The sequence below is a fragment of the Rosa chinensis genome, chromosome 4 (assembly GCF_002994745.2).
Source record: "Rosa chinensis cultivar Old Blush chromosome 4, RchiOBHm-V2, whole genome shotgun sequence".
Taxonomy (NCBI): Eukaryota; Viridiplantae; Streptophyta; class Magnoliopsida; order Rosales; family Rosaceae; genus Rosa; species Rosa chinensis.
Window position 1 is genome coordinate 12,740,148 of NC_037091.1, and position 15,787 is coordinate 12,755,934.

At 38.1% G+C, this 15,787-nt stretch overlaps 4 protein-coding genes across 5 annotated transcripts; 3 read left to right on the forward strand and 1 right to left on the reverse strand.

The window, feature by feature from the left end:
• The first annotated feature begins 696 nt into the window (after nt 1–696).
• Nucleotides 697–6,293, forward strand: LOC112199900 (probable serine incorporator). The gene is made up of 13 exons (XM_024340880.2): nt 697–851; nt 1,234–1,448; nt 1,781–1,857; nt 2,007–2,166; nt 2,373–2,397; nt 2,994–3,083; nt 3,534–3,705; nt 3,855–3,928; nt 4,415–4,484; nt 4,854–4,925; nt 5,243–5,376; nt 5,475–5,548; nt 6,015–6,293. Exons 2-13 carry the CDS (start codon nt 1,235–1,237, stop codon nt 6,104–6,106), a joined length of 1,254 nt encoding a protein of 417 aa, XP_024196648.1. The 5' UTR covers nt 697–851; nt 1,234; the 3' UTR covers nt 6,107–6,293.
• Nucleotides 6,294–6,729: 436 nt separating this feature from the next.
• LOC112200830 (dirigent protein 18) lies at nt 6,730–7,651 on the forward strand. Its single transcript, XM_024341838.2, has one exon. It carries the CDS (start codon nt 6,787–6,789, stop codon nt 7,537–7,539), a length of 753 nt encoding a protein of 250 aa, XP_024197606.1. The 5' UTR covers nt 6,730–6,786; the 3' UTR covers nt 7,540–7,651.
• Nucleotides 7,652–9,258: 1,607 nt separating this feature from the next.
• Nucleotides 9,259–13,440, reverse strand: LOC112200353 (hydroxyethylthiazole kinase). Of its 2 annotated transcripts, XM_024341375.2 has the most exons (3): nt 12,780–13,440; nt 12,114–12,528; nt 9,259–9,499 (listed from the first exon to the last, which is right to left on the reverse strand). In XM_024341375.2, exons 1-2 carry the CDS (start codon nt 13,227–13,229, stop codon nt 12,136–12,138), a joined length of 843 nt encoding a protein of 280 aa, XP_024197143.1. In that variant the 5' UTR covers nt 13,230–13,440; the 3' UTR covers nt 9,259–9,499; nt 12,114–12,135. The 2 variants fall into 2 exon arrangements, with proteins under 2 accessions (XP_024197143.1, XP_040375016.1); XM_040519082.1 differs by lacking the exon at nt 9,259–9,499 and having other exon boundaries at nt 11,929–12,528.
• Nucleotides 9,508–10,523, forward strand: LOC112200354 (dirigent protein 18). The gene has a single exon (XM_024341376.2). The coding sequence runs from the start codon at nt 9,591–9,593 to the stop codon at nt 10,338–10,340; it is 750 nt and encodes a 249-aa protein (XP_024197144.1). The 5' UTR covers nt 9,508–9,590; the 3' UTR covers nt 10,341–10,523.
• Nucleotides 13,441–15,787: the final 2,347 nt, after the last annotated feature.

Here is a 15,787-nt window from a genome sequence, read left to right on the forward strand (position 1 = left end):
CAAAGCAAGTTTCAGCATGCGACTCATTTTCTATGATAGATTATAACCCTGTAGTTGTACCTGCTCACTGATCGATTGGCATCACCATCTTGTGGGTTGAAATGGATTGTTTATCAGGATTTCTATACTGAATGTTCCTTGTTCTAGTTAAATATTGTTGCTTGGTGCTTGGAAGGTGTGGAAATGAGCTTGAGAATAATGACCTAACTTGCAATGCACGCTACATATATGTTTGACAAAATGCAAGGAAATAAAAAGGAGACAAAAGTTTTACCAACAGTTTATCGATATGCGGTGCTTGTTGAGTAATCGAATGTATTCGTATTATATTTTTGTTTATTTTGGTGATTCAAAGGGGTTTGTAAGTTGTTGAAAGGAGGGATCTTGAAATCACAGAAAAGGACACTGACAAAGGGTTCATGGGATCAGCGGCTAGGAGCGCTGTTGCTATTTAATATGATATTGCTGCCAGCTTCCAGTAACCCTTTTTTATTAAACCATCCTTGTGATATTATTTCTACCTAATTTGACAGCCTACTTACTCATTATATGGGAGCGGCAAAAGACTTGGACACTTCATTTCTAGCTGGGCACTGTCAATAAGTTTAACACTGCACTTCAAATCTGCGGTTAAAGGTCAGTTTCTTTTGCTTCTACAAGTTAACTCTCTGTTTCTTTCATTATCATAGACTAATTCATGAAGGGTTTGATTCAAGTCGGTACTTGATTTTCTTCCCGTTGTTACTGGCTTCTTTTGAGTCCATTCTTGGATATATGTTATCTCCTGATAAGGGCATTGTGTGAAAAGAACGTTCCTTCTGTGCCTTAACATACTGAAATCATAAACTCAGGTATTAATGTATCATGATCAACCGGTGGAAGTTTCTTGCACTATGCTCGTTGGTTTGAATTATTTTGAGTTAAGCTTTGGGGTTCATATTGTTATTGTGGAGATGTGGAATCGGAGTTGTTGTTTTAAGTTTAGGCTTGAGCTTCTTCTAATTGTTCTTATGCAATCACTTTTTCTTTTTGTCTTATTATTTTAAATTTTCTAGTGGAAACATTTCTTTTTGTCAATCTAACACAACATCTGCATTTTTCTTATCACATTGATGGATTTTAATCATTTTATAGTTTCCTTTTCAAATACACAAGCTCCTATGTGCTGAACCTCCATGAAACAATGTGTAAGTTGGCTGAAATGAAGCTAAATCTTAGTCTTTTAAATTGCAGAATGAGTATATCAGCTGAAGTAGTTGAACCTACGGGTGAGGTTATTCTTTGGGAAGTAGTGCCTGTATCATTGGAGCAAAGGAGATCTGATCACTTGACAGAAAGGAAAAAGGCTTTACGAGCCCGTTATGTATATGGCATAATCTTCTTAATAACAAATCTTTGTGCTTGGTTTGTTCGTGATTATGGGCAAAGGGTGTTACCTGAGCTCCACTGTACGTAACTGTTCTCCCCTTCCCAAAAGATCTGGATTTCCTTCTTGCTTAATTTTTGGTCAAATGTTATGCAGAACTCAAGGTCATAATTTCAATACTGTGAGTGACTTCTATAAAGCCGATACTGTGTCAGTTAGTTTCAATTTCAAAACCTTGCTAATGTCTCTGTGTTTATGTTAAATCCCACAAACATGTTGTGCATATAAACAACATTTAGAAACTGGAATTTTTAATCCTCTCGTAAATTACTGGAAGTGATCATTCACACTGATTGGGACGGGAAAGGTATACATAATGATTCTGTGTTTTTCATCTTAAAATTTCTTTTGCAGATTTGAAATCTTGTGGACATGGTGGAAGTGATTGTTTTCATACACAAGGAGTTCTCCGTGTGAGTTTAGGATGCTTTGTATCTTTCTTCTAGAGTTCTAGTTGGATCATCAAAACCCTTACGAGAACGGCTGCTGACTTGATATTCAGGAACAGCTCAATACTACGTGCTCAATGCTTATATTGGCTACAGATTAAAAGAACTAGTATCCTTAACATTGAATTTAGATATTTTTCCTTCTAATGTTCCTGACAACATGTAAAACAAGAAAACTATATAAAGCTCGCAATGCATGGCATTCTGGGTGGTGGGGATCAAAGCTGTTTGCATGGCTTGTATCAATGATGATTCCGCTCTTCTGCCCTTCCAATTACATTCATTTATATGGTAGGTTCATCTGAGAGTCAATTACGAAACTTCTTTTGATACCATACTATTTTATCTTTTGTTATCTCTGATCCTTTATGCATCACTTATGAATGAAACTTGAAAAAGGATTTCTAAATTGCTTTTCTGTTTCTGTGTGTATCCTTCTTTGCTTGTTATTACTTGAAAAAGGATTTCTAAATTGATAAGCTTATTCCTATTTGCAGGTGAACTTGCTCGTGTTGGTGCAGGGTAATTTTTCAAAATCTTTGTCTAATGTTTCAAACACATTGAATACGTATTATTACATGTCTACACCTGCATGAACTTGGCCATGTTTAGTACTTTCTTGTAATATGGAGGATGGTCGAGCAGTGTGTCTATTTCAAATTTTCTGTATTGTTTGTTCTTCTTTGTGCTACTTACATATCTGTTGCCTTTTACTCTAGGAAAGAATTCAAAAGGAGAAAACTATATCTGTGATTTCAAACAGGACTAAAGAAAAACAAACCAGGGTGATAAAACCATATTGAACAGCTTAATTAACAGTATATGGATGGTGGTTTTGGAGTTTTTAAATTACTCAGACACTGAGAAAAAGATGGACAAGGAAAACAAAAGGAACAAAGCTTGTGGACTGTTGCATTTAATTTGACATTTTGAATACAGCTATTCCTACTTTCCAACTTCCATTAATTTAGATTCTAAACATTATTTCATCACCTAATTGAGATCAATGGGCAGTCATGTACAGGAGAATAGATCATGAACGTACTAGCAATTTATTTGCGTTTAGTATTCAGCTCCCTTTCATTATGATCACATATGATCCTTGCTTTTCATGACAGGATTTTTCTCGTTCTCCAGCTTATAAGTGTGATCCAGTTTATTAGATGGTGGAATAAGTACTGGATGCCCGATGAGCAAAAGAAGCAGAGGTCTGGCTTCTTATTAATTAACCGGAAAGTTGTCATATTTAATATTTCTTAGTGCTATCGTATTATCAACGTACTAGTCATCTGAAAAGAAAAAGTAGGGCTACCATACCTACTACAACATAGAAAGAAAAGACATACTGTTGATTACAATAACAACATATAAACGATTTCGAATGGCCTCAGATGAATTAGCTTGCTGTGAAACCTGATGCGCTCCAGCACTAAAACAATTAAAGGACCCAGTTCAAAATGGGAGTTACAATTACTTGTTAAACTTATACATATAATGTTCTTAATAGTTTCATTTAAAAGTTCAAAAGCCTTGGTAAGCAAGTTCTGTGATTTTACTTTGTACTTTTGAAATAAGATGAGTTTTCTTGAGACACGATATTTTTCTTATTTCTTCCCTTGGTAATATCTTTAATATATCATCTCTTATATTCTCTACAGCTGCTCCCTTGGCTTGTTCATGTCTACATTGTTTTACATCGCGTCGATGTGTGGAATTGCAGTTATGTATTCATCATATGCGATGAAATCATCATGTGCTCTCAACATCTTTTTCATCATATGGACTGCAGTTCTACTTATCGTAATGATGTCTGTGTCCCTACATTCCAAGGTTTATTACTAGTTAGTAGTTACACACCCACGTTGTAGTATGTCTCTTTAAAATTCTATCTGATGCATTATTAGTTACATATCAACATGGATGCTATTGTTTTGTTCTCCTTCCTAGTGCTTATAAAGTCATATGCATGCTTAATGCAGGTAAACAGAGGTCTTTTATCTTCTGGAATCATGGCTTCATACATTGTTTTCCTATGTTGGTCTGCTATCAGAAGGTTAAGACTTTAGACCCAATGTCAACTACAATATAACTGCCAATTAAGATTCCGCTATACTTTCTCTGAGATATCTGTACGTGACTGTTCTTAACTCTAGTATGTATATTGTGCATCAAATTTGCTGTCAGAGATATTTATATATTTGCCAAATTTCGTCCTTTTATGCCTAAAATCCAGATAATTTCTTGGTTCATTTAGAATATAAAGGTCTCTGAAAATGTTTATTTCAAAATGGTTTAGTAACTGAAATTTCGGTTGCACTTGTTGTAGATAGGATTAAAACAGACGAAAAAGAACATTAGGGAAATCAGATATGTTTATTAGAGTGTGAGTGTGTGTGTGATAGTTTCTACATGGTGAAATGACTTAAAGCTACATTTGTTTCTGTATAGCCTTTCATCTGCTATTAAACTACTATGCATTTTGCATTGCAACTCGAAATTCTGTAATGTTGTTTTTCTGGTTTCAATATATGACTTTCAGTGAACCTGCCAATGAGGAATGCAACCCACAAAGACAAGGGAATGCAAATGGTGATTGGACTACCATACTAGTAAGAATGCTTTTCTATAGTTCTGTTCTTTTTTATAATATGAACCACAGTAATTAGAGTTGACTAATTTTCTTTGGATTGAAAAGTCAGAAGTCTTAATCGAATAAAAAACAGATGCTTACTAATTTCATAATTCAAAATACATATTCACAATAAAGAAGTTGAGTAAAACTTGGTAGTTCTTGCATGATACATACTCTGTATAAGATTTAGAACTGTTTGGTTTTCTGATCAATATCTACATGAATAGGTTAACTTAATATCCAGTTATCAAGAGAAGTAGTTTTGTCAAGGTTGAGTTGTACTGGTACTTATGAATGACATGAACCAAGTTTGTTCAGTATGGTCTGTTAACACTCTTACTTGCAGGGCTTCCTGATCGCAATATGTGCTATTGTCATGGCAACTTTTTCCACTGGTATTGATTCACAATCATTTCAGGCGAGTGATTTTATGTTCTAAGAACAGTGCATAACTTCATCTGGTTGCTATCAAATGGCATAAAAGCAATTCAATCAAGGCTTAAATTCCATTGACATACTGAAAAACAAAATTTGCCTGTCACCAAGTTTAATACATAGTTCAGTATGGCATGGTTAAGGTGATTTTTCAATACTGTTAGACCCCAAAATAAGATATGAAACAAGAGAGTGAGTCTAAAATGTTCAAGGATTTTTATCACCTAATGATAAAAAGCGACCCGAGTTTTGATTCCTGTTAAATAACAAATACTAAAAAGTTCTTCCTATGGTATGCAGTTTCGGCATAATGAAGTTCAACATGAAGATGACATCCCTTACAAATATGGATTCTTCCACCTAGTATTTTCCTTGGGGGCCATGTATTTTGCAATGCTATTCATCAGTTGGAACCTCAATAACTCAGCTAAGAAGTAAGGAGCCAATTACCATGTTATATGCATTAAGATCTCCTTGTCTGATACCTTTCACGTCATTCGGATCATTTTACACAACATTCCAAAATAATCAGGTGGAGCATTGATGTTGGCTGGGCTAGTACATGGGTGAAGATTGTCAATGAGTGGTTTGCAGCCTCAATATATAGTAAGTAAATCTATACATATGAATTACTTTTTGGATCAGCACCTGATCCATTGCTTTAATTGTTGAATTTCATATTTTTGAGGCAGATGTCTATGCATGGTCTGCCATCATGAACCTTCTTATAGCCTCTTTATCAGGATGCATTAGATTATGCATGAAGCAGAGAAAGAAATAAATTCCATCATGCATCATATAGATTCTGCCATTTGGCATTTCTGTTGAAAGAAAAAGAATGCCCAACCAGAACTACTCAAAATCTGGCTGGTCTACCGGGCTGAAATCGTAAAGAAAATTTTCAGATAACTTGAAAGGCGGTGAAATGTATTGGTTATATCATGAATAGAAACTTTTTCTTGAAGAAGTTATCATTTCAGCCAAACCGGTGAACAAAAAAAGTAAACTTTAGAAAGGAAATTTTACTTATAACAACTTTTCTTATGGATTTTTCTTCCAAATTTTCGTGCAGTATGGACATTGTTTTCCCCAGTTCTGAGGCAGTCCAAAGTTATGGATCATGAAGAACCTGTTCAGGAGATTGACAGCTCAGATGTGCCATGAGTGATAATAGACAATACTGCATATCTCCATTGTCCATTGCTATCATTATTCTTTTTGTATCTATATTCTTTGAGCCCTGCATTAAAGAAAGATATACAATTGTTTGGACATCAAGAACAAGATGCATACAATTGTTGTGTATTCTCTAATGTATACGGTCTAGTTGATTCACATGTTAGTCATGGAAACCTGCATTTTTTTAAATAAATGAAATATAGGATTGGAAATATTGACTATCAGGTCAAGTGGCTATAAAGGATAGGAGCTACTTACAGTTCATTTTTCTTTCATTAACTATCAGAGTTGGTTTGGTTGTAACCAATGCACCGGTGGTAAAGCTACCACTTCCTTTTATTTTTCTATTTCTTTGAAAAAACAGCACTAATTTAAGAGTACCAAAATATGAAAGTTGATCAAAAATTTCAATAACAATTTTGTAGTCAAAGTAGTCAGTCAAACCCATACACATCACCTCCAACCATTCAGCAAGAGTGAGCTCATTAGCTGACTAAAATTTCCCAAAACAGAATGATGCACACTCTATCACTTTATAACAACTCCTTCTCTTATAGTCTCTATATAAAACCAGGATCTCTTATCCAATTGAAAACACACCACAACACTTCCATTCTTCAAATCCTCAAAACCCATTCAGATCGAGATACAAACTTCAAGTCAAGATGGTCAAGCAATTATCACCAGTCTATTCCATTTTGCTCTCTATTCTATTTGCCTCAGTCCATGTACTACTGGTCAATGCAGCAGTTGACCCAGTCAGGGCCCTTGAACATGAACCAATTCTTGAGATGTACATGCATGATATTCTTGGGGGCAGCAGCCCAACAGCTAGGCCTATAACTGGTCTGCTAGGCAACATCTATGGAGGTCAAGTTCCCTTTGCAAAGCCAATAGGGTTCCTTCCCCCACAAGGTGGTGTCCCCATCCCCAATGCTAATGGTGCCCTCCCTAGTGTCAATGGCATCAATGGGATCCCTCTTGGAACCGGCTTGTCCGGCACAACGTTTTCGGGAAAGCCCATTGGGCAGGCCCAGACCCAGTTGGGCCCTGATGGTCTGAGCCTGGGCTTCGGCACCATCACCGTCATTGATGACATTCTCACCACAGCACCTGAGCTAGGGTCACAGAATATTGGTAAAGCACAAGGGGTTTATGTGGCAAGTTCAGCAGATGGGTCAAGACAGATGATGGCATTCACTGCTATGATTGAAGGAGGTGAGTATGGTGATAGTCTCAACTTCTATGGTGTGTTTAAGATTGGAAGCCCAATGTCACATTTGTCTGTGACTGGAGGGACTGGGAAGTTCAAGAGTGCTAGTGGTTTTGCTGAGGTGAGATCACTAATCCCTCCTGGTCAACATATTACTGATGGTGCAGAGACTCTGCTGAGGATCATCGTACATCTAAGCTATTGATGATGATCGGACAATGTGGAAGTTTTCAACCAAGAATTTTATTTGTTTGATTGATGTGTAAACAATGTGGATGTAACCTTCCTTTCAACGTATTTCAAGTTCTAATTTTTTCGTAGTGGATTCTCAGTTTTTCTCATAATGGTAGTATTTCTCATTTCTCATTTGAGTAGATAATTTTGCTATAACATCGTAATACAGATTAAGAAAGGAAAGGAAAATATGCAAAAGGAGGCAATCCAGCAGCTCATCTGGTGTGTATACTGATATACATCTACAAAAAGGAGGAAAAAGTGCTAAATGGAATTTTGTGAATTTTTGTGATAGGTTGGACTTTCTGCTACATCAGATATGAGATGAATGTGATACCCAAAAATGTGGTTCACCTAGCATTACTCTTGATACAAGTCTTAGAGACGGTCATTACTTGTGAACTACCCGATACCATAAATCTAATAGAATTTGTGAAAATAAATCTAATATCAACATGTTTTTTATTTTATTTTTTTATATCGGAAGATAATAATATTACAAACAAATATTACACATGAATGGGTAGGACAAATAGAGACACCACTTAGGTAACTTTAGTTTCGTTTCTAAACAAAACTAACACCGAAAAGTATGAACTCATGGAACTTATAAAAACTAAAGCCATGAACTATTAAAAAATACTAGTACCCCAAAACCTAGTCACATCTCCATGATTAAAAATTCAGGAAAGTAACAAGAACAGCTCCCTAGAGCCTTAGGACGGTACTCGGAGTATTAGTCCCAGCCAGGTACTCGGAGTATTAGTCCCAGCCCGAGGGAAATGTAGGGTTCAAAAGTAATGCCAGGTGAACCACCACAAGACTAAACGCAAGTAATGCCTTGGACTACACGCCACCATCATCGGAACCAACAAACATAGGGTAGCTCACTCGTCTCAAAAGATGCGGCTGCTAGAGGCTACCAAGTAACCATCGGCTAACACAGAGTACAGCTCGCAAACCACCATAACGAGCCAGTATAGCAACCTTGGGGCTCGGACAGCCACCAAACACCACCGCCACAAAGCTAAACCTGCACGCAACACCTCCACCTTCAAGAGGAGAACTATTATCCACTTCACTTCTTCCGCACCAAGGAAGAGACAGCGGACAGAAGAGGAGCCCTAAAAACCAAAGACCTGGTGATTGACCACAAGGGGAGTAGATCCATCATCAAGTTTATGCTCACACAGGAGGAAGGTGTAACGTTGCCGCCATCAGAACAAAAGAACCCCCAAATCAAGAAACACCCAAACGAAGATCAACTAGCTTCGAATACCAACAATGTACATGCAAGAGAAGATCGGGGCGAAACCCCAAGTACTCCCTCATTTGCTTCACAAATCAGGGTACTAGATTTCGAACACCGTCTGTGGGGAACGACAGCGGCCCTATGAGAGGTAGGAAGAAAACGTCGATATCAGGATATCGACGAGGTTGAGAGGGACAGAATATAATCTGCTAGGGTTTTTCACGTTCTTTCTTTCGGTTGCTTTGCTTCGTCTACTATCGACATAAGTTTTACAATTTACATGAAGATTAAGGTGTGCTTAGACTTGAATTGAATTTCCAGTCTTTCATTATCCCGCTCACATGCCTTTCTGATCTCTTCTGCTGACCTACCCATGACTAAAGACACACTAATGGCAGTAATGTATGATCTAGCACTCATGGCATAGAATTTCGTTTGTTTTCTTAACATCAAATTTGTGAAAATAAAATAAATTGCAAATACCGATAATTACAGAGAATGTCTCCTGGAATCAGTGATACAACAAACCCACTTCCATGTTTCATCATTATATGTGACGAGTACCTAATTCACCTAAACCAGAATCCAAAAATAATACAAAACTAACAACTTCACCTCCTGAGTTTTGAGTCCACTCAACCACTCCATGTGCCCATCTCCTCTATATCAAGAGCAATGCCTGTTTCCAAGAAGCATAATCAGCAAGAAAACATAATCAGCAAGAAAACTTCAGTATTCAATCCTCAAGTCTACGATACCAATCTTTCAAGATGTTCAAGCAGACAATTTCATCTGTTTTCCTTGTGATGCTACTTGCAAATATGCACGCAGCATTTTCAGTTGATCCTGCAGCAGATGGCAAAGAGCCAGTTCTTGAATTATACATGCATGACATTCTTGGTGGCAGTAGCCCTACAGCTAGGCCGATCACTGGCTTGCTAGGTAACATCTACAGCAGTCAAGTCCCCTTCGCCAAGCCAATAGGATTCAATGTTCCAAGTGGTGGGGTGGCTGTCCCAAATGCCAATGGTGCCCTGCCGACTGTAAATGGTGCCACCGGTCTCCCACTAGGAACCGGCTTATCAGGTACAGCTTTTGCAGGAAATGCAGATCAACAGAACCAGAATGGCAATATCGCAACCCAGCTAGCAGCAGATGGACTGGGACTGGGATTCGGGACAATCACTGTCATTGACGACATACTGACCTCTAGCCCCGACTTGGGATCACAAACACTTGGAAAAGCTCAAGGAATTTATATGGCAAGCTCGGCAGATGGATCACGACAGCTGATGGCATTTACAGCTATGGTGGAAGGAGGGGAGTATAATGATAACCTCAACTTCTTTGGAGTGTACAAGATTGGAAGTACCATGTCACAGTTGTCAGTGACCAGTGGCACAGGTAAGTTTAAGAATGCCAATGGAATCGCAGAGCTGCGACCACTGATTCCTCCAGGCCAACATGCAACAGATGGTGCAGAAACTTTGCTGAGGGTTACTGTGCACTTAAACTATTGAGAACTCTGTCTGTTTTGATTTACAGTGTGTCATTGCATTGGCTACAGGTGTGGAGTTATATCTCAGTTGTAATCTGTCTTATGTATTTAAAGTGTCGCGCTCAAATATGGTAATGCCTAATTGAAGGTGAGAACAAAATCAAACTAAAAACTCCTAACCATAATCATACTAAATTTCACAGAACATCAATACATGCACCATAATGGTATAATGAAAGATGTATAAGCACCAATCAGAACCACATGATAGTAAGATTTGTAGAAGTCTCATATGAAACAAATGACTTAAAATTAAGCATTTTCCCTGAATATGAATAAAGGTCTCAAATACGGTAATCCCTGGGACAAAGTCAAACTAAAAATCTCCTGATCATAATCAGACTAATGTCACAGAACACCAATAGATACACCATCACGGTACCATGACAGGTGTATAACACCAATCCTATCCATCATACTAGTAAGCATGTTAAGCTGCTACCCACAAACCTTAACTCTAAACATAAGCTGCTGGCACATTTAAGAAGGAACTCTAATATAAGCATTGACACCTTATTGTTCTACATCTGCAAAGTGAGATGATAATCATACAAAGGCCTAAAACAGCTCCTTATTAATGAGGCACTAACTTTTTTATTTTTTTAGAGGGAACAACAGCATCTTCTATATGTATTACATCATAAATACATGAGTTTCAACAACCAGTGACATGTTTCTGTTAAAGTACCCTTTCTTTGATCCAATAAAGGATCATGAAGATCATTTTTGCAAAACTTGGGGTGTAGGACTATGTTCAACTAATCTATTCATAATTCAACTTCAGTTTTAGAAGTTCAAAAATAAGGAGAGTTTAGCAGAGACACTTTGCTTTATTTATCTTAAACCAAACATTTGTGAAAGAGTCAAACAAAAACAGTTAAGTTTTAGACAAGAAACTTCCAAAGATACATGTTTTCCAAAGACACATGTTATTGCACGAAACACTAACAACTTTAAAAGATGAATGGCACAGGAAGTAGAAAGTAAACACAAGTACAGAACCTACTTGATGGAGAAAGCACATGCTATGGCTATAGTAGGCTGTAGATGCCACAAATTATTTCTAGATACCCATTTTCAGTAAAAACAAACAAGGCCAACCAATTATCTACAACCTAATGTATCATGCCAGGTTACTAAACAACTTTTTTGATGATTCAAGTGGGTTGGTACATTCCCAATTCTGATATATACATAACAAGGGAGACCAAAAGAGGTGTGCTGATTGATACTGGAGTAGTTACCAAATGGCCAGTGCACGTTTAACTCTGATACCAATAATTGAATAATTATAACATTGTAATAAGTGGAACAGGACAAGTAGGATATTATTTTCATTTCTCCCTACAAAAGAAAAAGGATATTTCTTTTCTAACCAAATTGTTGCTACTGTTATATAACCCATATAATTGGGGGAAGTGTAGACATATTCATAGAAGCTTACAACTTGAATTTGTTTACCAAGTTCTTTTCTTAAAAACCTTTTTTATATATATGGAGACACATTATTTTTATCACAGTTCAAAAGTCTAAATTTCACAAGGCAAAAGTCACAAAGCAAAATAATGCTCAGTTAAAATGCTATTCAACATTTAATATTATAGTGCCACTAAATGATTCAGGAACTTACAACCAAGAACAAAGTGCAGTATATGTTATTCATCATTCATGTAATGGCTCAGTATATGAGCACTCTATATAGAAAAATAAACAAATCTAATGGCAATTAACATACCACATAAACAGGTCCTCATCGTTCACGACAAGCTGGTGATTTTAACACGAGAAAGCACACATGCTTCATCCAGTCCGTGGAGTGAATCTATCAAGTGGATCCGCAAGGTTGCTGGACCATTCGCCATTTCCATTCCCATCTCTCCCGCAATCCCAAATAAGGATAATGCCGCAGCTGTAGCTTCCAGTACATGTGCTTGATCAACCGCAATAAAAGCAGCAATGAGAGCAGTGACAGAACACCCTGTTGCCGTAATCTTTGTCATCATGGCAACCCCATTATGAGCACCAACAACTCTCTCCCCATCTGTGACAATGTCCACAGCTCCGGAAACTGCAACTACGGCACCGCTGGCTCGAGCCAATGACTTTGCCGATTCCACTGCATCCGTGGACTTGTGGGAACTGTCTACACCCTAAAGAACACAACTAAAGTTACAGCCTTTAATGATGCCAAACACTAAAACTATGGCCATTTTGTTGATGTCAAATATTGGTTCAATTTCACTTGGGTTTATAATGCATAAACTGATTTATGATTACTTTACTCTGCTAAGTAAAGCAACATTGCTCACAACATTCAAAGAAAATGAAACTAAGTAAAGCAATAACCTTTGGACTGACTTAAACATAGTATCAGATATTCAAAGTACAGAAACTTCACTACCTTAGTGGGTCCCACAGAGGCGTTGGCGAGGGCGATAATCTCGGACGCATTTCCTCGTATAACAGTGGGCTTAAGCTCCACAAGCTCCAAACAAGCCTTCAACCGGAAACCGGAAGCGCCGGCGGCGACAGGGTCGAGAACCCAGGGCTTACCGGACTTGCGTGCCAGTTGGGCGGCGAGCTTCATGGCCGGCAACCAGTCGGCGGAGAGTGTGCCGACGTTGAGGCAGAGAGCGTGGACCTGAGGCGTGAAGTCCGGGATTTCTTCGAGGGCGTGGAGCATGGCCGGTGATGCACCGGCGGATAAGAGAGTGTTGGCCATCAGATCCATTGACACGAAGTTTGTGATGCATTGGATCAGCGGCGACTGGGATCGGACGGCGGAGAGTAGGGCCCACGACTTCCTGGCCCAGAGGGTTGCCTCTGCTTGTTCCTCCTTGTTGCTTTCCATGTTCTGGTTTTGGATGTTTGGCTATGGCTTTGGAACTCTCATGGGTTTAGTAGAAGGAGAGGTGGTCTCTTGTTGACTGGCGTGGTTGTGAACCTGTGATATATGTATGCTTTAGCTTTGAAAGTGAGTTTAGTATTTACGATGGATTTAGAGCCGTGAGTAGGTTGGTATGCCGCCGTGTCTCTATCGGTTTCGAAGTCTCCCGGTGTATTGGAGAGTGTTTAGTTCCAAACTCGAAATATGGTCATTAAGAACTTGGGAGTTGGATTCATGTATATTGGTTTTGCGTTGTGTTACAAGTTGGCCCTTTAGTGATTTTTGTTGGTATTATTCCGTATGAATGAAATCACTTCATTTAATTAAAAGAAATTACAATGGAAATGATTACTCTCATCTTGTTTATAATGTTTATTTATACCCGGTTAATCTTGTTAATAGTGTATTTGTGAGATACATTGACCCAATGAAAAAGAAACATCTTGTTATAGTATTTTTTGATAATGCTTACTACACTAAACAAATTGAATTAGTGGACCGAATATTTGTTAGTCCACTTGATACGAATGTGATTGGATATCAATTATCCGCTAGATTATTGTGTCGTGGCGTCTAGTTGTTATTAAATAGATTCGGATTTAGGTAAATTTGCTTCAAATCTGGTCCATTAACATGTTTATCAGGTACCCACAACAAGAGTCATGTTAGTTTCAATCACTTCCACTTTTTTCTCATTCCTTTACTTTTAAGAAATGGAGGTCGGAACAACCACTACTTTTAGGCCTGAAATTTTTGAAAAGTTGATGATGATAATCTGAATTCTATGGAACAACGTAAATGATAAAATATGGAAGAATGAAGAGAAACTAGCTTCTATAATTATTTCCACCTCAATTGCTTGGTATGAAGAATTTTTGCAAGCCAATAAATCAGAAAGTATTTAGGTGATTCAGTTCATGGATATTTCAAGAGCTGAGGTTTTGGTTACCCTCGCAGATATTGCTACGGGCAGCTATTTAAGAGTGAATTGGCCTTTAGGATCCCATTTCCATATTCTTCAATCCGGTCTGTCTCTTGCACTCGAAACCATAGAAAGAATAGTTCTGCATTCCAGCGCCCCTGTTTAGTCATTACTGGTTCTGACTTGTTTATGCTTGGTCGTCTTGGTCCGCGGGAGTTTGAGATGTCTCATTTGTACTTATGTTATTAATATATATGCGGAATTTTATTTTGTTATTTTTTATTTTCCTCAAAAATCTTAGGTAGGCTTAAGCTCATCCGAGACATGGCTGGAGCAACTCCCTGAATGTTATCGACATTGAAAAAGCTAGAGATCACTCTTCTTATGTGAAAAATCCTCCATAATTCATTTAGTAAAGTTTTTTTTTTTTTTTTGGTTTATAATCAGACAAAGAAAAGAAAATTTAGACAAGTGTCAAAATACTCGAAAAGAAAGTTAGTTGATAAAATTAAAAGTTTGGGTAAAGAAAAAAAGAAGTTTCCTTTGTACCAAAAATAACAAACGCCAATTTAAAAGAGAAATCAGAAATCTGCAAGCTTGTGGAAGGACAGGTGTCGCCAATCAACGGTGGGGGGTTGAGCTGTGTCCAAACGGTAAAGCACCCACTATGCAAATGAGTGTGAGTGTGTGTGAGAGAGAGAGAGAGACAGAGCTTCAGCAACGGCGAAGAACATTTTGAAGAAGTTTTCAAAAACGTTTATAGAGCATTCGCTTTCTGAAATAGCCAAGGCTATGTGGAACCATGTAGTTCTACCTGGTGCTTTGTTTCTTGTGACTCCATCCTCATATCAAGTGCTCAAAAACCTTGTTTATGGTACTGAGTTGACGACCAAGGGCCTCTTTCTGATTGGGGCCGGGGTTGTGCCTATTATCTGTTGCTTCACCCACATGTGGCTACTGTGCACGGGGAAAATGGCCAGCAAATCCAGGTATCAAAACCCTAAGTCAATTTTAAGCTTCCTTGAAATGTCGATTAGTAGTATATATGGGTTGGTCAATTAAATTACTCCCTATGTTTTTGTGACAATGGACTGGTCAAGTGTGACGTCCCGAACCCGAATTCACCGGTTTACTAGTCATTTGGACGGTAAACAACTTTTACTTACACTTTTACTGTCGTTTCAATGCTTTTAGGGGGCCCTAAAAGTTGACTTTTTGTTTGGGTCAAAATTTGAGAAAATGTTCTTCATGAAAGTTGTAGAGGACATTAAACCGAGCGCGTGCATAGGTGGTATGTAAAAATCAGAGTTCGTATGCGAAAATTATACGCGAAATAAGAAAGTTACTGTTTATAGTAGATTGGTATAAATTTGAAAAGTTACTGTAGCCGGGTAACTTTTCTTTCTTTTCTCTCTCCTTCCCCCGTGCTCTCTCAGTCTCTCTTCTGCAACTCTCTCTTTCTCTCTTCTGCAAGCTCCTCTTTCACCACCTCTAGGCCACCAAATGGCGAGCTGCGAGTATCGATGGACTCGTCTCCTCCTCCTTATCACGCATGTGGGAGTTGTTTGCGACGATTTGGCCGGAAATGTGGAGATCGAAG